At 36.3% G+C, this 21,119-nt stretch overlaps 1 protein-coding gene across 2 annotated transcripts in view; it reads left to right on the top strand.

Annotated features, from left to right (window-relative positions):
- Positions 1 to 19,952, top strand: part of LOC136037312 (retinal guanylyl cyclase 2-like) — a 170,075-nt gene extending 150,123 nt beyond the window's left edge. Inside the window, exons 12-14 of one of the 2 annotated variants that reach the window (XM_065719976.1) lie at positions 11,177 to 11,326; positions 15,945 to 16,116; positions 19,662 to 19,952. In XM_065719976.1, coding sequence (XP_065576048.1) covers positions 11,177 to 11,326; positions 15,945 to 16,116; positions 19,662 to 19,806 — 467 coding nt within the window. In that variant the 3' untranslated portion in view covers positions 19,807 to 19,952. The remainder of the gene's footprint in view (positions 1 to 11,176; positions 11,327 to 15,944; positions 16,117 to 19,661) is intronic. The other variant, XM_065719977.1, reaches the window with a different exon arrangement.
- Positions 19,953 to 21,119: the final 1,167 nt, after the last annotated feature.

Genomic DNA, 21,119 nt, shown 5'->3' with positions numbered 1-21,119 from the left:
GTATGCAACAGAATTTGTACTTGGACAAGTAGGGATCCAAATCGAATAAGATTGATTATTTGATTTGTGTTCATGGTGCCAAAGCTAATAGAATACTGCCATCAGGGGTAATTTCCCAATAGGTTTCAAATTGATTTAGTGAGATAAGTGCAATACTTTCTTCCAATGATTCGGCAAAGAGAAAATCTAAGAGTACTATGCCCTTTCGGACATTAGTCACATCCTGAGTGCCCCAGCAAATCCAGTACAATGATACCAGAGGTTTTTGGAAACATTTCTTCGGTTATACCCTTTTGAAATAATTGTGAATCTCTATTTAGGGATTGCATTGTCTTTTCGTATAGGAGCCTGTAGGATTTATCAAAGAATAGTTTGTAGAGTTGAACTCCATTTACTTTACATACATGAGAGGAAAGGCAAAACATTTCAAATTTGCGTGGAGATTTTTTCCATGATCCAACGGCACTGGTACTTACACTACAAAATCCAAAGCAAGTTTAGAAGGAATTTCATTGTTTTTAAATGACGAATTGGTGTTGGTACGTGTACCCACAGAAATATACCGTTGATTCGTGATATTAATTCGTGAGGAACGAGCTGTTTGATACTATTTCCACTAGCTCTTAATTTTTTGATGCCCAAAGCAACAGAACTCACAACCCGTTGTTTTAATACAGAAAGTATTTTTGAGGTAAGGGAGACTGTTGCATTGGGTGCAGTGCCAAGCACTTTTTGCAAAATAAAATTGGAAAGAGCAAGATGTAGTTTTATACCAATCTTAATATTAGAAGGCAAATATTGAGGTTTATTAAATATATCATGATTTATTTTCCCAGCCAAGTGCAAATCTTTAGTTGTCAAACCTCAAAGTATATTCCTACTGTCCCTGTTCATTTTATATTCATATCCAAAAGACAAACCTAATCTCTCAATAGCTTATAGGACATTTCAGTCATCAACATGAATTGTATATAACTTGCATAATTTGAAAAATTGGTGCTCGGGCCCACCAACGGTCCATTTATGCAGACACTGATTTTTCGAAACGAATTGTGTAGAGCACAATTTTTATATGATAACCCCTCAGCTGCACTTTGTTTTTCATTGTTATATTTTTTTCAATGACGCTCGAGTCTATGAATTTGGAAGTCAAATCTATGAAATAATCTTCATAGGTATAAATTTGAAAATCTATGTTTTGTGAGAGCGGTTGCTGCCGCTTAAATTGTTCATAGTAACCATGTTTTACGCTAGTATCGACAATTTCTGCCTTGAAAAGATTTAGAGATGAGTTGACTGAAGGATGAGATTCTTCATGTGGTAGATATTCTATTTCTAGGAGAAGATATCTTTTTCTTTCCAACAATTTTTACTCTTGGTTTCTTTTTCTTCTATGACACGATGTTATACGCTTCTGGCCTGAGTTGAGACTAATGAGTGATGAGGTGTTTCTCACCCTTTTTAAACCCTTTCTGGTTTTTCGTGATTTCAATCGCTCGCCGAGAGACTGCGCACCGGCCCTAAGATTTTGTGAAACGCGTCCTTTAAAATACATCCAAGAGCCCCGATCATGATGTCTAGAGGATCCAAAATCTGAAGCAACCAGTGCAATATATTTTTTAGTAAGGGGCAGAGCAGAGCGAAACAGGTTAAAAAAACAAATTGCCGAGACCGTAACCGTATTCTATGATCCAATTGTCGTAGTCTTAGAGTAGCAGCATAGCAATCAACAAAAGTAGTTTTCTATTACCCATCTCACTGAATGGGTCAAAAATGACATACAATCTCAGCCAAATCTTTTGCTATTGCAAAATCAGCAACCAATGCACTTGGATCCAAATACGAAGTGTTGACTGGAATATATTGAAGATACTTTATATTATAGTGCCGAATGTGGTCATTAGTGGTTTTAAGTCCAAGAATACGTAGAAGAGGGGCATTGGTATTACTGACTCTCGATGTCTCGATAAAAAATGCATAAGAAAATATACATTTCTCGGATTAAAAGCCGGGTGCATATTCTGTATAGATAACATGATCCTTGTCACTAAATTATTTTGACTTAATAAACCTCAGGTTTTACATAAATCCTCATTGAGAAAAATCGTTCCATTCTGAAATGGACCCTTTTTCAACTTGCAATTTTTTTGCTGATAACTCGACACAGCTCGTGCATATTGTTGAATTCCTAGTGGAATATGATGGCAAAGGGGTAATTGTCAGAGTCAAAATTTGCCACCAAATATTCGTCAGAGAATTCAAAGGGTCGTACTTTTAAATCATATGTACGATCTTTTCTCAAAATATCATATGTATTTTTAAGAATACAGTTAACAAGAGCAACTTCAAACCTCCGCTCGAATTCGATAGAGGGAGAGAGTTTGGTCCAATAATTGCTTGTTTTATTCAAATCATCATAGAGAGGATCAGAGACATTGGACATTAATCTATCTATATATATAAAGATAAGTTGTCTGTGTGTCTGTCGAGTGACGTCATGTTGGTGTGTCGACTGACATCATGTTTGTCGACTGACAAAATTACAAACCAGGACATCGGGACACAAATGACGACCGGGACACCGGGACATAGGGAATATAAATGACGACCGGGACACTCAAAGAGAAAGCGACCGGGACACAAGGAATGTTCGATTGGCAATCACCATCAACAAAGTACCGGGACACAAATGACGACCGGGACACAGGGAATATAAATGACGACCAGGACACTCAAAGAAAAATTACAGACCGGGACACCGGAACACAAATGACGACCGGGACACAGGGAATAGAAATGAAGACCGCGACACTCAAAGGAGAAATTACAGACTAGGACACCGGGACACAAATGACGACCGGGACAAAGGGAAACAACTACAAAGGGGACGCCAGGGGGTACAGGGGATATATAAATGACGACGGGGACACAGGGAATGTTCGATTAGCAATCACCATCAACAAAGCTCAAGGGCAATAATTAGAATAATGAGTTATAGATCTGAATACAGATTGTTTTTCCCATGGACAATTATATGTTGCATGTTCAAGAGTCGGTAAACCTGACAATCTATTTATGTGCACAGACAATGGGACAGCCAAGAATGTTGTATATTCGCAAGTTTTACGTAGTTAAAAATATATATATGCCTATCTATATTCACAGGTGGGATACAGGGACACAACTACAATGGCAAGTAACCAATGTGGCGCGTAACGACTTACGCTCACGGGGGGGCTTGGGGGGCACAAAGCGCCACCCCAACAACTAGTTTCACATAAAAATCATTAGGCATTGTAAATATCTTCAGCGGTAATCCAAGAATAAAAATCCGAATTGCATCCTAGCAAACAAACAAGCAGTTGTCTTTTACCCTTGCGAGTTTGACTCTTTAATATCTTTTCAATTTCATACATTCCATTTTTAAAATTTTGTAGTTCATACTCGTAAGAACCCGCCAGAATCTCGTAATTTTTCCTATCACGTAGATGATACGTTACAGGTTTGATGTCTAAGAATTTGGACACCTTAAAAATTCAGTGGACCACAAGCAATTCCCCTTTTCAAAAATATTACTTGTTAGATTGATTCAAACTGTGTTACCAACATTGAATTTATTCTTCACTTGCCCCATTCATTGGAATATTGCTTAAGAAAAATGTCAAGTGTAGTGTTACTATGATTAATGTTAAGGGAAGTAAGATCGGACACAAACCGATTAGGGTGTTGATTATAAATCAAAATAATTTTATCTAAATCTTTAATAAAAGCAGCAGTATTTTTCGATGCACAATATCTCGAGATTGAAACTTACATTGTCCTTATCGAACGTTCAGCCAATGCAGGTTTTATTATAGTGTATTGTATGAATTTTCAATAAAACCTCTATAACATGTGGATGAATATTCTTCAAAAATAAATTCAGGGGCTCTAACGACTTCATCGCCTCTCTTTGAACGTCATGGAAGGGCATACGCGTAGCAACTAAAGATACTGATTGCAAGTAAAATATATTTGTAGGGCGTATTGTGACGTCTTTGAATCTCGTCTAGAGTCAAAAGATCTGCTTGTAATATATGCAATGGAAAAACGCCTTAGTTTTTTAATAATGATTACCAAGAGCTCTATGATTTCGCTGAAAAGTGTAGCTGGGTTCACTCTGTAAATATTCTATCACCAGATTTTTTCAACTCCAGCAAATCGATTAAGTGCGGTTGGAGAACTTTAACTTCCCGCTTCACCAATAATTTCATAAACAGATTTCAAAACTTGAGCCATTTTGAACGCAAATGTGGTTTTAAGTAGCCTTTTGTATACTATCGGTGGTGGATATCCTCTTTTGTCTGATACTACTACTACTACTACTAATAACTCACTGCAGCACCAAGCCGCCTGAGGCCAACACAGCTACGCACGCTCCTCCTCCAACCTAATCTATTTAAAGCCTCCCTCTTTACACCCTCCCAGGAAGTTCCCATTTCCTTTAAATCCTTATTTATGACACCCTCCCAACCCAGACAAGGACGACCTGCTTTCCGTGTAGCCCCAGACGGTTGGCCAAAAAGGACAATCTTCGGTAATCTGTCATCCTTCATCCGTAGAACGTGGCCTAGCCATCTCAACCTTTCTTTCATTATAGCCCCAGAAAGCGGGATTGAACCACACTTTTCGTACAACCTACTGTTTGAAATACGGTCAGTCAGCCGGGTACCCAGAACAATCCGTAGGCAATTTCTCTGGAAAACATCTAGTAAATTTTCATCTGCTTTTCGGAGTGTCCATGCTTCAGAGCCATATTTGACCACTGTCATCACTGTAGCTTCCAATATTCTAATCTTGGTTTGTAGGTTTATCTTTCTATTCTTCCAAACTTTTTTTTAACTGTGAAAAAACACCCTGAGCTTTAGCTATTCTACTTTTAACATCTTCACTGCTCCCACCATCTTTACTAATAATACTACCAAGGTAACTGAAGCTCCCAACCTGATCAATCTTTTCGTTACCTAAGGTCACCTGTTCATCTTCACTTATTCCTAACCTTAGTGACTTAGTCTTCTTAACATTAATTTTCAAGCCTATTTTAGCACCCTGAACTCGTAAAACCTCTAAAAATTCATTCATTTTGCTCACACTTTCATCTAATATGCTTAAATCATCAGCATAATCTAAGTCCAGGAGCGTTCTTCCTCCCCATTTGATTCCATGGTCTCCAATTGCCTTTCCTGTGCTCCTTAAGACGAAGTCCATCAAAATGATCCATATAAAGGGGGATAGAACACAACCCTGCTTAACTCCTGATTTAATACAAAACCAGTTGCTAACCTCATTTCCTACCTTAACCGCAGCAGTATTATTCTCGTACATAGCGCAAATCACTTTAATGTATTTTTCTGGTATACCATATAACGATAAGACCTTTGTTAACGCTGTTCTATCAACAGAATCGAAAGCTTGCTCATAATCGATAAAACTAAGGACCAAAGGTGTTTGACAACGAAGGGACTTCTCAATTATTAACCTAAGAGTGAAAACATGGTCGACACATCCTCTACCTTTTCTAAAACCGCATTGTTCTTCCCTTAAAACTTTGTCTACAGCATGTCTCAGTCTAAAAAGTATCATATTACTCAGTAATTTGCTACCTACAGAGACCAGACTAATGCCTCGATAATTCCGACATTCACTCTTGTCACCTTTCTTATACAGTGGTTTAATTAAGGTTTTCCTAAAATCATTGGGTACTTCCCCTTTTTCAAAAATCATCAGTAGCTTATTCCTAACCTCAGAGCCACCATATTTAAGGAACTCATTAATCATACTATCAGCACCTGGGGCCTTATTATTTTTTAATCCTTCTAGTACTGTCGCTAATTCTTCCTCACTAAACAAATCTTCCTTCACATCCAAGGTATCACAAACTTTTTCATTTTCATCTATATCTTTTCCTGCAACTGTATCTCGGTTTAGCACATTCTCAAAATGTTCCACCCATCTTTCTTTAACTTTTTCCTTATCACTAATTGTGACCCCATTTCTATCTTTAACTGGGACTAGTCCGGATCGGCTACTCCCTTTCAATTTATTAACATGCCAGTATAATATTTTACTATTATGCCGTCTAGCTGCATCTTCCAGATCCTCAGCAATTTTATCCATCGCCTCCATTTCACATCTCCTTAGTTCATATTTTAATGCTTTCTCCACTTTCTTTACATTCCTTTTGTTTTCATACGACCTATCGCTCAGATAATTCTTATACAAACCCCTTCTACTCTCTATTAAACCTAAAGCTTTTTCACTAATATTCCTAGTTGCTGTCTTAGCACTCTTCCCTAGGACACCATCAGCAACTTCACAAATTGTTTTTCTGAAATTATTCCATCCATCTTCCACATTGTCAAATTTTAAACCCTCAAGTTTAGTACTCAACTGTTCCTGGAATTTTTTTCTCAAATTTTCATCCTGAAGTCTACCAACATCATAACTTCCCGGGAGGGAGTTACTCTTCCGAAATTTCAGCTTTAAATTAACCTTAGACACTACTAGATGGTAATCTTTACTTTTAACATCAATAACGGCACTCCTATACACCCTAGTACCTTTCAAATATCAACCTCACTTGGTGTGCTATCCGGATATGATATATATTTTGATTTTTCTCCATAGTCCCTTAATCGATTTAAAATATTTTTATTCCCAATAAGACTTTTTGGCAAGTTTGATAATTTTTAAAATTTATACAAATGGCCACCAAAAGATTCAAGCTTTTTATGATTCGCAACTAAATTTGGTAACAAATAAATTAAATTGTAACTTTTGCCATGCATTAAAACTTCATTCATTTTATCATCAATTTGTACAGGTTCATTTTCAGCGAGATTGGTTAAGAGTCGTTTATTTTGCTTACGATACGATTAATGCCTTCGGTCTACAACACTTGATGAAACTTCAAATAAATCTTCTTCTTGTTTTGGTGCTTTTGAAATTTCAGAACTTTCAGAACTTGGAGGTTGATCAATGACATTTACTTCGAGCGGTCTTTCACGATAAAGTTCATACTTGTCGATACGCCGAAGGGCATTTTGAAGCAAAATTAAACTTTCATCAGTGGCAATTGTTGCATTGTTAATAAATTTATCAAGATCATCTTCGAAGTGCTCTTTTGGTGAAAGAGCGAGTTCAGTTTTCATCAAATTTGTAAGATTTAGCCGCCTACAGAACAGTATTTACCAGTCATGTGATTATCGGTAGTAAGATGGAAAAAGAACTACCATTCACTTGAACCAGTTATTTTCTTTTTAAATCTTTTGCTTTCTTTTTGTAAGCTAGAGTTTTTGTGCTATGTCAAGCAGATCCATATGGATGCTACCACTTGTAAGAGTATTGAATGAGTTCCCAAACTCAGCTCTAAAAACATGAATACTGCCCAAAGTGCTATCGGCAAAATAAAATTCAGGTAAAACAGGGGGGAACCTCTTCCACTTTGTCCTGCTCTCCCCTCATCACAATTACTTTGTGAGTCGGGCACTTTCTCAACCTTGGTAGGTGGTAGTTAACCATTCCATTCATAGTCCTTAATGAGGCCAATATTCCACGCTAACACATTTAATTCAAACATAGGGAGAGCTACAATAACCGGGTTCACTCCCGCATTTTAGACCCCCTGTCAGGTTCACTATTTTCTGGGGCCTTTTCCAACTCCAGTAACAAATCAATGTCCTCATAGAGGTTTCAGGTCCCTGGACTTGTTGGTATGGAAACCAAAAAAAGAGCTTGTTAGCATACAAACACTTTCGATTTCATCCTATGAAAGAATTTAAGAATACAATATTAGTCCAAAAATTTATTTAGAGGGTAAAGTGACCCTTCGGATTTTTTGAAACCAGACCACCAACTATAAGCTTAATGATCAGAGAGTATACCATAAATGGACCCCCAAAAGACTTTTCAGGTCCATAGCCCCTGCACTACCATGTAAGAGTTAAATATCGGAAATTATCCCATACATGTGTGTAGAGTCTGCCGCCCTTACTTTTCAGGTATTAGAATGTTCAAAAGAGTCCTAAAAACATACGAATGAGGAGGTTGTGCTCAATATTTGGGCTCCGAGCAGTTCAGTGAGCATATTGTCAATCTATGCTAGTACATCATCATTGGCGGCCTGGAAAAATAATAAAAAATCTAACTTCTTTTAAGCATTTATGATTTTAAGCTGTGAAAAGATTATTTTATTAATCTGAGGACCAGTGGCTCCTCAAAAGCTTCAGAACTATCGGGGCACGGCCCTTTATTAGGCTGAAAAGAACGTCTTATTTTTATTTCTTTCTTACGAGGTCGAGGGTACCTTTCCTCAAAACCATCGAAAAGGGCCTTAATAGTAAAATAAAAGAAATGTGTTACTTTTTAAAGATGGGAGATATCATCCATGTTTTGATAGTCTGAGAAGTTTACCTCTTATAAAAATTAGTTTTTAGCGTTAAACCATGGCAAAAAGCCCCTCAAAGCCTTTATTAAGCTGAAAAGAAACGATTATTTTTAGGATAGGAGAATGTTATTAAACCCTCCTCTCAGAGGTAGTGAACAAGGGCTATCTCGATGTCTTAATTATTTTCCCATACTGAAAATAAATAAGCTTTATGAAAGAATATCAACAATTTTACTTACGTAGGGTTGGTATTATCGATGTTGCCTTGCATAGATGGGAGTGAAGGCTCCGCTTTTTTGCAATGTAGAGGCACAGACGCCCCCGTCTCTTGGCTTTCTAGGACAGAGATGGTTGAACTCTCGCCTTCGTTGGCTGACGCAGGTCTTGATGGGCCGGCATTCTCACTCAGCAATGGGGCTGCATTTTCACCGCTTTGGAAAATTCTCAGCTTCTTTGCCAAAGGAGGGGATTGTTCTGAATGTTCCTTGAAAAGAAATGAAATTTAATTTCCCATGTGTTAAGAAAAATACATCATATTTAATCATTAATAGAAATTGATTTTCATAAAAAGGACACATATGGTTAAAATATATCTCATTTTTTCTTAGCCTTCGGAAATAGCCTCATTGTTCTACGGCGAATTTAAACTTTAATAGGGTTTAAAGGGACTTTCTTAAAGGAGTAAGCCAAAAAATGGGATTTTAAGGAAAAGTTTGAATTAGCGAATATTACAGACCGTTAATATTTTCTTTTGCATTTTTATTCTTTCTATAATATAGTAAAGGAAAAAAATTGTTCACACATAAATCGTTCTTGAGCTTTTAGTTGCTCACACATAGCTGCTCCTGTCCTAAGCATATAATCAAAATTTTTATAATAAAAAATATTTTTTTTATTTCAAAGTAACTTGAATCTAGTTTCAACATACCCCCACTTAAATTTAACTCCTTTCACCCGAAGCCTTTCTATATCGATGTTAGAAACCATAGTTTTCACGGCTTTCGAGGATAAAAGAAACTTTTTTAAAGAAAAGTAAAGAACTCAATTAGCCAAACATAGAATCATATAATTTAGCTAAGTGAAGGTGAATTATCTAGTGAATACGGGAAACAATGTAGTATTTAACAAAAAACTTTTCAATAATGAGTATCACAGATTGTAAATATTTTCTTTGCGTTTTTATTCCCTCTATAATAAACAAAAGCAAAGAAAAATATGTGCCCCTTATTCACGGATATGTAGCAATAATAACTTATGTTGATAAATTAAAATGGAAGTAGTTAGAATTTAGCTTACCCCTCCTCAAGAACGGTAGGTTAAGTTTAACTATAAATCGCCAAATCGATCAGGAAAACATTTTTAAGTTACGAAACGCTCGTAATATCAGAACATTCAAATTTACAGGCCGCCAAGAATGAAGCAATATTCCTTAGTGTAACACCGGTTTTTTTCGTGCAAATATTTAACCACATGACAAAATGACAGGTGCACACGGTAATTAAGGTCTAGCCCAAATAAGAGGCAGGTGGTTGGAAATTGGGAGCTGTTAAAATATTTAACCAATAATGGAAAACTGCGCTTTGGTATGGGGACATGAATTTAGTGATAAGAATAAGGGTATTGTACCTCCACTAAAAATTTTGTGAGGGGTGGGGGGTTAAGCTTTTACTTCTGTATCTAATATAGGGAGTTATATGAGCTCATATTTCAGTATGCCCATATTGTTTTGGTAGGGGAGGGGATATATAGAAAGAAGCTTACGTGTTGGTGTCTCTTTGAGACATATCCATTTTTTAAATCCATAATGTTCGGAGTCTTATGCGTGATTGATGTGAATTCCATTCTAGTACCCGTTTGTATATCCTCTCCCCCCAGGGACAAAACAAAATGACTCGGTTGCCACCAAAAGAATATCGGATCACGTGACTTTTCTGTTTCCAGGAAATAGCGGTAAACCCTATGTTTACCAGCAAGCCCTTGTTCCTAGGAAAATCAATTGATCTAGTCTCTCTAGCGGTTCTACTCATAGAAAATGGCGGCAAAATCCCGTGTTTTCTGACACAAAATGGAGGTAAAGTTTGAAAATATTGGGTGGTGAAGAATTAGGACAGTGTCCTTACTTGAGGGAGCTCCTGATGGTTTTTTCCTATCCGTAGTAGGTTCTTAATTATAACATCCAAAGAAATCCTGAAGTAAACAAACCATGCCCCTCGTAGGTGTCTTAAGAAAAAACACTCTCTATTATGCAACAAGCAAACCATATTACATAAAAATCAATGAAATCCTGAGGTAAAGAAGCCCTATTAAGTAATTAACAAATGGTTCGTTTTGAAAACATTCCCTGTTACGTAACATGCACCTGCCTCTCTTAGAAAGCATTCCCCATTACGTAGGTGTGATATACTTTTACAGGTGCGCTTTAGCATTGCAAAATACCCAGGTTCACGTAATAATGTCATGAAGGGTGAATGGCTCCAGGTTTACCTCTATGGGCGTCATGGAATCCACAATACTCTCACTACTGAATCCACCATGAAGGCTCCCTTATTTTCATTAAGTTTATTACTATTTGCCTGTTTTTGCTTTTGTTTTATGCACCCCGTTCAATTTTTTTATCTTGAAATACATCCCTGGAAACGTGCCAGGGCGACGCGTAAATATTAATTCGTTTAAAAAATATATCCCTTTTACAATTTAACGAATCAAAATTTAATGTAGTATAAGATATTAATAATTCTTTAATTTTTTTAGATTTGCTCTGGACTGCTCCAGAATTACTGCGCAACGAATCTTTGAGGCTAGAAGGCACGCAATCTGGTGACATCTATAGTTTAGGTATTATTTTTCAAGAAGTTGTTACAAGAGAGCAGGCTTATGGAATGTTGACTCAAAGACCAGAAGGTAACAAAACACTATTTTTAGTAGAAAAGAAATTGTTTACTCTATTTAGATTTTTTTTTCACCTAAATTCTCGCTTGTTATTCTAATTTAATGGGCTAAAATGAACGCTTTTTCCACATTAATAAGGTATCTCTATACAGCAATTTTGCTCTAGAAGGCTATTAGAGGAAATACAATGATTGTTAGATTTTGATTGGGTTATTAATAGAATTGTTCATCAATTCTAATAGTTCGACAAAACAGTTAAAGAAAAGTCTAGGCTCTTTTTTACCCAAGTCCTTAATTTGTCATTAATTTATGACTGAAATGAATGTTGTTTCCACGTCGATAAACAGACAACTAGCAGTACTTTCCACTGTGTTCTTACTAAAAACTGGGTATTTGTTACTGGTGTCCGTGCTCTTTGAGATTTAAAGCTATAAAGTGTCTCTGTTGACCGAGACACTTTATGAAAGATTTTGAAATATTACTTGATAAACTAGTCAAAATGATAATCGCACTACATGAGGATAGTGAATGCTGTGTACGCACAGAAAATGGGGACACGCGTTTCTTCAAGATAATGTCTGGTGTCAAACAAGGGTGTGTCCAATCCCCGTTTTTATTTGTCATTGTAATGGACTATATTCTACGGCAGTCTTCAGGCATTGGAGTGAAGATTAGCATCCGACAGATCTCTGATCTGGACTTCGCAGATGACGTTGTTCTTCTTGAAGAAGCGAAACTGCGACTGCAGCTGCTACTCGACGCCATAGACAAAAAGGCCGAGAAAATGGGACTCGCTGTAAATGTCAGTAAAACAAAGAGTATGGCCACATCTGACTCCCCACTCATATTAAAATGCAAAAATAAAACTATTGAGCAGGTCAAGGAATTTAAATTTCTCGGGAGCTGGATCGAATACGATGGTGAAATAGCCAACGAAACCAAGAGGAAAATTGGACAAGCGACATCGGCTTTTAGCAAGTTGAAACCAGTCTGGCGCAGCAGTAAATACTCTATGCGCTTGAAGCTCCGCGTCCTGAATAGCAATGTGATGTCCATCCTCCTCTATGCTAGTGAATGCTGGAAACTAAACACCCAGCTAGAGAAACGTGTCCTAGCCTTTGAAAACATGTGCCTTAGGAGAACCCTGAACATATCGTGACAGGAAAAGGTCACCAACATAGAAGTTCGCCGACGAACCGGTCAGCCATTAGTTACTGACCTTCTGAAACGTAGGAGATGGACATACCTTGGCAACGTCCTCCGTATGCCAGAGGATCGACTCCCGAATACAGTATATGATTGGCGTCCCGAGGGGAGGCGAAAAAGAGGTCGACCAAGACACACCTTATGACGACAGTACGACCAAGACCTGAGAATTGCGGAGTTTTCTCTTCAACCACAGTGGGAGGACGTCACAGCTGCAGCTCAGCTCCAAGATGTCTGGCGAGGTTTCGTAGACGCCCTATGAGCCACCCCTGGCTCTGGAGGATCTAAGGTAAGGAAGGTAAGTAATTTCCTAATTTTAGGAGCCCAGCTAATGTACTAAATTGAGGTTTCCTTCTGACATTTTTTTTCAATTGGTTCCGTGCAGTTTCCCCAATTCATGAAAATGTAGGGGAATAGGTTATTTTCATTTGATAAAGATACAGAAAAAGGTACTTTTTAAATATAGAATTGGTTTGTCTGAGATTTTCGAAAAAAAGTAAAATATATGAAAAGTAATAAATTGTGTCCTTTCTCTTCCTCCTCCCAATTGGTGTCATCAATCCGAAGGATGGGACTTTTTGGAAGTTTTTTCTGCAGTTTCCTTTCATTAGAGCAACCACGGATACTTTGTAATACACATATTTATTTCATCCATATGATTTTATATTTTTGAGTCCTGGGGGAGGAGGGAGAGACTGTGCATCAGCAAGTGTTTGTTCCCTGCTTTCTTCCATCTACACTTTACAGTGTCTTTTCCCAGCAAATTGGTTTCGAAAATGAGGATCCCATTGCTACATTTGTCGGTAATTTATTGATAATTTTATAAATCATATTTTATAGTGTTATCAACGTTACTTTATTAATTTTCTTGAGCACCAAAAATTAGCATTTTGTATACCTGATTTTAGATAGATTTGAATTTCTTGGGTACCCAAATTAACAAGATTTTGCCCTGACTTCTGATTGTACCTTGGTTCAAACACCAAGGCACAGACTTTAGTTTTAGCATTCACTGTGAAGCTTTTAGTATATTTTTTGTGTATCTGAAGCTTTACATTTTTGAATCCTGGGGTGGGGATAGAGGCTATACATAAACAAATCTTTGTTCCCTGTTTTTTCCATATATACTATAAAGTGTCTTTTCCCAGCAAAATGGATTTTAAAAGTAAGGACACCATTGGTATTTTATCGGCCAATTGTATTTTCATGGCCAATTGTAGAAAAAAGCCAAGACAGATTGTTGAATTAAGTGGGCAGCCCAGTCAAGGGTTAATTTTATCCCTTTGATTGCCGTTGTTACTGTCTGCCATTTATGCTACACCTTTCCGTGCATGTGTGTCCCTTCACAAATGCCAAACTAGAGTCGTACCTGTTGGAGGTTCTCGCTGGGGAACACACGCAGGTTGACTACGGGTTAAATTACTTGAAAATTTTCCTCTCATGGCTATCACTCGACAAAGCTTCAAATTTGTCGGGTACCGAAATTAGCCCGAAATTAGCCCGAATTTTGCCCGAATTTAAATTCATAGATCCCCGAGCCGGATACCGAAGCACTGACTTTAATTTTCGGCTCTCTGTTTTGGATCGGTTTTACAGTTCACTGTGCTAAATTTGTAGACACACAGACCACTCTGCCCTTCTATTTGCAAATATAAAAAAATATATATAGAAAAACAAGCGTAATATTTTAAACAAGAGGACAAAATAGAGGACAAAAAAGAGGACAAAGAGGGCGAAAACAAAATAAAATATTTTAGATATTAAAAATCCAAATAATTTGGTATTACATCCAGAAACCTTTTTCACCGGGGAAAAATAAAAGAAATTAGCCAAAACAAAATATGAAAAAGTAAAGGCAACAACACAAATGCTTTACAAAAGAAAAAGAAGAAATGACAACTCAAATAGAAATCCAAGACAAGTCACAAAGCGCAAGATTAGGATATTCACTATCGTAAACGTTTAAGTCTAAATTAATCTTTTGAATTGGACTATTTAAATAACACTACAAATCATGTAGACAAGGTACAAGATCAGAAAGTATGCTATTTTACATATACGTCTCAATTTAATGAAACAGGCTTTTTATTTTGAAAAATCTTAATCAAGACCCATGTTTGAATTTGAAAGTTTAAAATTATCTAAATTAATAATCTAATAATTTATAATCTAAAGGAAATGCAGTAAGAAACAAACGCAGGTCAAGAAAACTTATGGATTATAAATTGAATGGATGTTTTCATTTGCTAATCAAGCAGAATTATGTGGAATCTTTCCAAAAGTTATTCATCCTGACCTTGGCTTAAAAGGTTGACGCTAGTTCAGGGCTTAATATTCGAAATACTAGTATGAAAAGTAGTTGAGGTGAAACGTAGCACAACAAGATTGACGGCTATAAGACATGCAACAGCAAACATCACCCCAAATCTCAAATAAAAATAATGCACAAAGAAATCCATGGTTAGAAGCTAAGCAACAGGGATGATCATATCGAATTGCAATGGAAATCTCCGGTTAGAAGAGATAAAACAGTAAGAACAACTACAATTCCAAGGAGAATACCAATCCTATAATATGAATGATTCTTTGATGCAGGAAGGAGGAATTGAATCCACGCAAGAACTTCTTAATTTGATTGAAATGTGAATAATAGTTGATAGTGTCAACACTTTATTTCACACATCATGGCTTAAGACTAAGGAAAAATACGATGACTACGCTAATGTATAATTAGAAAATCAGATATATGAAAAGCTGCTGCGTGAGATCCTGGGCATCACCATGATCTGTTCCTTATTCTTTATAAATGATGTAATTAGCTTCTTTCAAAACGATAAAAGATGAACCGTAGACCAATAACAGTCATTTTGTTTCACTGCATAAATGCTTGCGGACGATTGTGCCACCTGGCAGGATTGTGTCTGGGTATACAGCATTGCATGGCTCTGTATATTTTTTATATTTAATTGAGTTGGTGGAATCATGCGCTAATCCCCTTCCTAGCTTGTGATTTTGGAGATTGTTGAAGTGGGCAACCGGATTCCGGATTTTGTTTATATATTTTTTTCTTGTATTTTTTTTTTCTTCCTGGCCCTTTTTCCTTCCTGGCTGTGGAGACTTACTATATTGTGTTGTAGTTGAATTGCATTGTATGTTTATAGGCAATTAAATGAGCTTTGAACCAATTTAAAACATGTTATTTCTGGAAAAATCTTTATTTAAGAGACATATCATTTCAAAAAAGCATTAACTGTTTCCCAAAGGCTAAGCTACGAGGATCTTGCTCACTGATGAAAAAGAAAAAGAATTTTGACTTTATTATATCTCCTTTTCTCACAAGACTAATGCACAATTCTGTTCTGTAGTATTTTCATAGAAAAAAAAGAAATTCATCTATGTTCCTTACCAGAGTTTATACTTCTAGAGATAATCCAAAAGTTGAAAAAGCCACCTCCGCTAATACGTCCCTCCGTGTCAAAAGGTGCTGCACCTCCTGAGGTTATCAACACCATGCGCCAGTCCTGGGCAGAACAACCGGAATCTCGTCCAGAAATAAATGAAATCTTTGAGACCTTCAAAAGGCTGGGTCATGGAAAGTAAGAATATATATTTGAGTTTTTAGTAGGTAGCCTTTTAAAAGAGCAACAGGTAAAATAAAGTATAATATAGCCCAAATATTTGTATAATGAAAATTTAGTCGAAAACAATATATTTATCGACTAAATTTACATTACGTAAATTTACGTATATGTGTCCGAAATATCCAGTTAAAAATTTCATATTTGTTTCTCTGTCAATTAAAAGGTTCCATCCCTATTTTTAATTGGAAGTGTTTAAAATGTGATTTATATTTATTTGTGTATTTCGGGGTTGTTTGCGGTTTTGTATGTCTCTCTTGTGTGTTAATTTGCGTTTTTTGGACTGCTTTTCTTTGATTTTTTTTTCGTTTTCCTTAAAGTTTTTTTTTTCTGTTGAAAAGGGCTCCCGGGTCTGGAGCCAAAATATTAGGATTTTTTTTTATTTAAAGTTTTGGTGTTATTTTGTGCTTTTATTCCACTGCTTTATTTCGATTAACCTGTTTTCCACTCTTAAATATTTTGTAAATGGAAAAGCAGTGTGGTCTATGAAATTATTTCCTACAGGGTCGAAACTTAAGTGCGTTAAGTCACTTTGCCTGCCGCTAAATCGTTCACAAAATATATTATTTTCAAAAGCTAAACACTATATTTGAATCTTTGCACCGGGATCTAAAGTTTAGAATAGAACAAGCATACAAACGGTTCTTCTTTGGCTATTTGGCTGTGACTATTTTGTACAAAATGATATTCTGCATTGTGCAAATATAATTAATAAGATAAAACTAATTCCAATAAATTCATAGTAGTAGATATATCAAATAAGAATAATTTTAAATGTTCTTAATTTTAAATAGTTTTAAGGTTTTAACTAAAGGATTGTTTAAAATTTGAGCTTTTTCTTTACTCTCTATCAGGTTTGAAATACATTCTCCCTAAAAACAACAAGCCCAAAGTTATTTACGCAATAGTCTGGTAATGGAGCTTGTAGTCTGGTAATGGAATATGCTACAACATGAAAATTACTGTGTATGATGAAAACTAATGCTAGAAAAAGTTAAATCACCAGCTTATCAAATGGATACATTCTGTTAACCTACGTATATCGCCTGTTTACGCTATTGCGGGGCTTTTTAACCCCCCTCCCCCCGTGGGATTTCTGTCGGGAATTTCAACCCTCAAGACAAATCTAGCCAAGAAACTAAAATACTCTCTACTATGTTGCCTCAGGTGCTGATGTAATGGATTGTCATTAGTAGAGGTGCATTGTTCACACGAGAGCGGCTACCTTTGAAGTAAATTAAATAAAAAAAAAACTAGTTTTTTGACTAAAAGTAAGGAGCAACATTAAAACTTAAAACGAACAGAAATTACTCCGTATATGAAATGGGTTGTCCCCTCCGCAATCCCTCGCTCTTTACGCTAAAGCTTTTAATTGTTTTAAAAAGCAGAATTGTGGCAAAGAGTCAAACTTTAGCGTAAAGAGCGAGGGATTGCGGAGGGGACAACCCATTTCATATACGGAGCAATTTCTTTTCGTTTTAAGTTTTAATGACGCCCCTTACTTTCAGTTAAAAAACTAGTTTTATTTATTTAATTTCTGAACGTTTTTGAATTAATGCATGTTTAATTTTGGCTCTTAGTTTTTTTCAAGGAGTTTTGGCCCTTGAGACAAATTTTGCGAAGAAGCTGTTATGGTTCTCCAATGTTGCCTCGGTTTGTGATACGATGAGCTGTCAGTAGTGGTAGTTGTTCTTTTTTTTCCTGAAGAGTGGCAAACCCCTGATCTAAATATAACCAAAAACAGACATGCTCTGTGCTGTGATGTGATGAGTGGTCTGCAGTAGTAGTTATTTTTTAATTACCTGCGCTTCCTCAACACCTCGCTCTTTACGCTAAAGGTTTTCAGAGCCTTAGAAAAAAGTATGTCTTATCGTTTTAATTAAACAAACGTAGTGTTTCAAGAGTCGTTCATAAATAATTGGGACGAAATTCGAACTTTAATGGAAAGAGCGAGGTGTTGAGGAGGAGCAATCTTTCTCATATACGTTATAATTACTGTTCTTGCTAAATTTTAATGTTGCTCCTTACTTTCCGCTGAAAAAACTTGTTTTTTATTTCATTTTTGATCGATTTTAAATAATGCCATAAAAACTGGCAACCCCTCCATAGGAAATCCCTCCTCCCCATGGATGTATTCTCTAGACAGTTCAATCCTGGTGGAAATTTATTCTAAACGCTTACCCTGAACATCTCCACGCGTAAAATTGAATTTACAAAGAGAAAGCAAGATATAAGAAGAATTTCGTATAGGAATTCTGGCATATTTCCCCAACATGAAATTTCCTCTGAAAATTCACCCCCTGAAAATCCCGCCAGCAGACAATTCGCCCACTCACCCAAATAATATATGCTTACTTCCAAATAACAAATACTATGCGTAAACAATGGGTAAATTTCACAACTTAAATACCTTTCCACAGGGGCTGTGGAGGTCATGAAATCTCCCAAGGCATAGTTATTTGTCCGGACAACTCCACAGAACCAAATAACTATCTCAAAATTTTGACCGGAAGATTTTTGGGAAAAGACGTGAGAAATGGCTTAGTTACCCTCAAATCTTTCGGTCTCAACAAATGGCGCAAGAGATTTTAATTTCTATTCAAATAAACCCTTTCCCGATATTCTATGACAACTGGATCGATATGATTAACCCTGAAAAAAAACAACAACAAATAAACAAACAAATAAACGCGCACCTGCGATCTGGCAAAAAAATAGAAAATTCAACATTTTTATATACATAGAAGCTTGAAACCTCTACAGTAGAGTTCTCTTTTACACTGAATCTGATGGTGTGATTTTCATTAAAGATTATATGATTTTTGGGGGGGGTTTTTCTCTTTTTTCAAAAATCCAGCAAATCTTTCAGTCTCGTAACCTTTGATGGATAGGACCAAACCTATTGAAATCTATATATTTGAAATCAGCATAAAAAGCCAATTCTTTTGAAATATCCACTAATAGAAAAATACCTTTTTTTAGTTTTTGTAACTATTGACCCTGGGCTCTCCTTACTTAGATTTTTTACCACGAACTGTTTGATATAGTCAATAGGTCGTTTTCCACCTTTCTCTGAGGTTGTGATAAAACAAATTATTATCCCTAGCATTTTTGTTCCTCTCTCAAGTAGTGGCCTGCCTCGGGCTGTGGTGCAATGAACTATCAGCACTAGGAGTCCTTGTTTCTTTTGATGATTGGGGACCTTTCAGACCAATAAAGCCAAGATGGCTTTCACTTTTGTTGACCAGCAGAGATTTTTTTTATTTTGAAAGTTGTAAGTAGGATAGCAAAGAAAGGACGTTGCATCTGACAGTCAATACCAGCGGTGCAGACCTCCGTTTCATGACCCGTTAGCCCTTAATTGAAGGCAGCTAGAGTAGCTGCATTAGTATGGGGTAAAGCGAACTTTATTCACCTAAGATGTTTGAAAATATTGGCTTTGCAGAAGTATTGGTTTATAATGTTCATGCAAATTACCTTCTAAATTTATTTTTTCATTTCAGGAAAGTGAATATAGTAGACACAATGTTTGAAATGCTTGAAAAATACTCAAACAATTTGGAAGACCTTGTACGAGACCGAACAGATCAATTAGAACAAGAAAGAAAGAAGACCGAACAGCTGCTCAATAGAATGTTACCAAGGTAAGGGAAATTAGGTTTTACCAAGGTAAGGCCTACTAATAAGGACACGCACAGAGTGGCTGCTCTCCCCCTCCTCCAAGTGGCAAAGATGTGAATTAGTTTCATATTCTTTATTTTAACTTAACAGTTTTCGGTCACAAAAGCTTTTTTTCAATTTCAGACACCTCTTCCCTCCCTTGGACATATCTTTGTAGACTTGATTGCTACTTCCTATTTAGAAGATCCAAGCTGCCTAACAGGTTATATAATATCTAAAGTTAGATGAAAAAACTTATGTTTTATTTTCAAGGTAGGTGTATCATTCCATCAAACAGCTCGGGGTAATATTAACCAAAACTTTGAAAAAAGGAAATTTGATAACAATTAATATATCAAACAAATTGGCTTTTTATGCTCCGAAATTCTTAAAATACTTAAATGCATTAAATGATTCCAAATACTGTACTTAAAATGTAATAAGTTTAAACCTAGTCATGAAAAACTATGCGCCTCAGAAAATTTGCTTGATTTTCTAAACAGGGAAAAAACACCCTCCAAAAGGGAAGTGATCTTAATGAAAATCACCCCATTAGATTTAGCATAGCATAGAACCGTAATGTTGAGGTTTCACGCTCTTACCTGTTAAAATGTGGAAATTGGTATTATTCCCCAGAAGAAAGATCAAGGATGTGTGTTTATTTGTTGTTTTTTCACAGGAGTGATCGTAGAGAGACAATGATCCAAGAAGGTTGGAAGAGGGCTCGGTGGAACGGAAATTATATTTTTCAATGTCCTTTTTAAATGGCAAAAATATAGTGCCACGTGAAAATGATGTTTTCTGCCATTTTTTGCACCAAATTACAATTTTGTCTAAATTGTCCATTGAGTTTACCAGTGGTCCATTTGGTCCCAATACGTTACATAGTCCATCAATATATACTATCTTTGTAAGTGAGTAATAATTGTGTGTGCATGTATTTATGTTGTTTTTTTCTCGAAAATGGCTCCATATTTTCTCGGGAAATTGGTATCTTGGGATACTCTCGCATAAAAAAACAAATCTAGATAGGTCAGAAGTCTGAGAAAATTCACCAAGAGCCTTGATTTTGTTTTTGAAAATGAGGTCATGTACTATGTTAGTACATCATATAATCATTTCTTATGACATAATATAAATATTTTCTTACATGATGTCATGCATAGCATGAATAAGATTGTTGAGTTTCCAACACTATCAATTATTTATGTAATACTAGCTGTTGGGGTGGCGCTTCGCGCTACCCCAACACCTAGTTGGTGGGGGCGCGCCATATTAGTTACGCGCCATTGTAGTTGTGT

Source organism: Artemia franciscana, chromosome 16 (genome assembly GCF_032884065.1).
Source record: "Artemia franciscana chromosome 16, ASM3288406v1, whole genome shotgun sequence".
Lineage (NCBI taxonomy): Eukaryota > Metazoa > Arthropoda > Branchiopoda > Anostraca > Artemiidae > Artemia > Artemia franciscana.
Note: the sequence above shows the minus strand (reverse complement) of the source record. Positions and strands in the feature narration are given on the sequence as shown.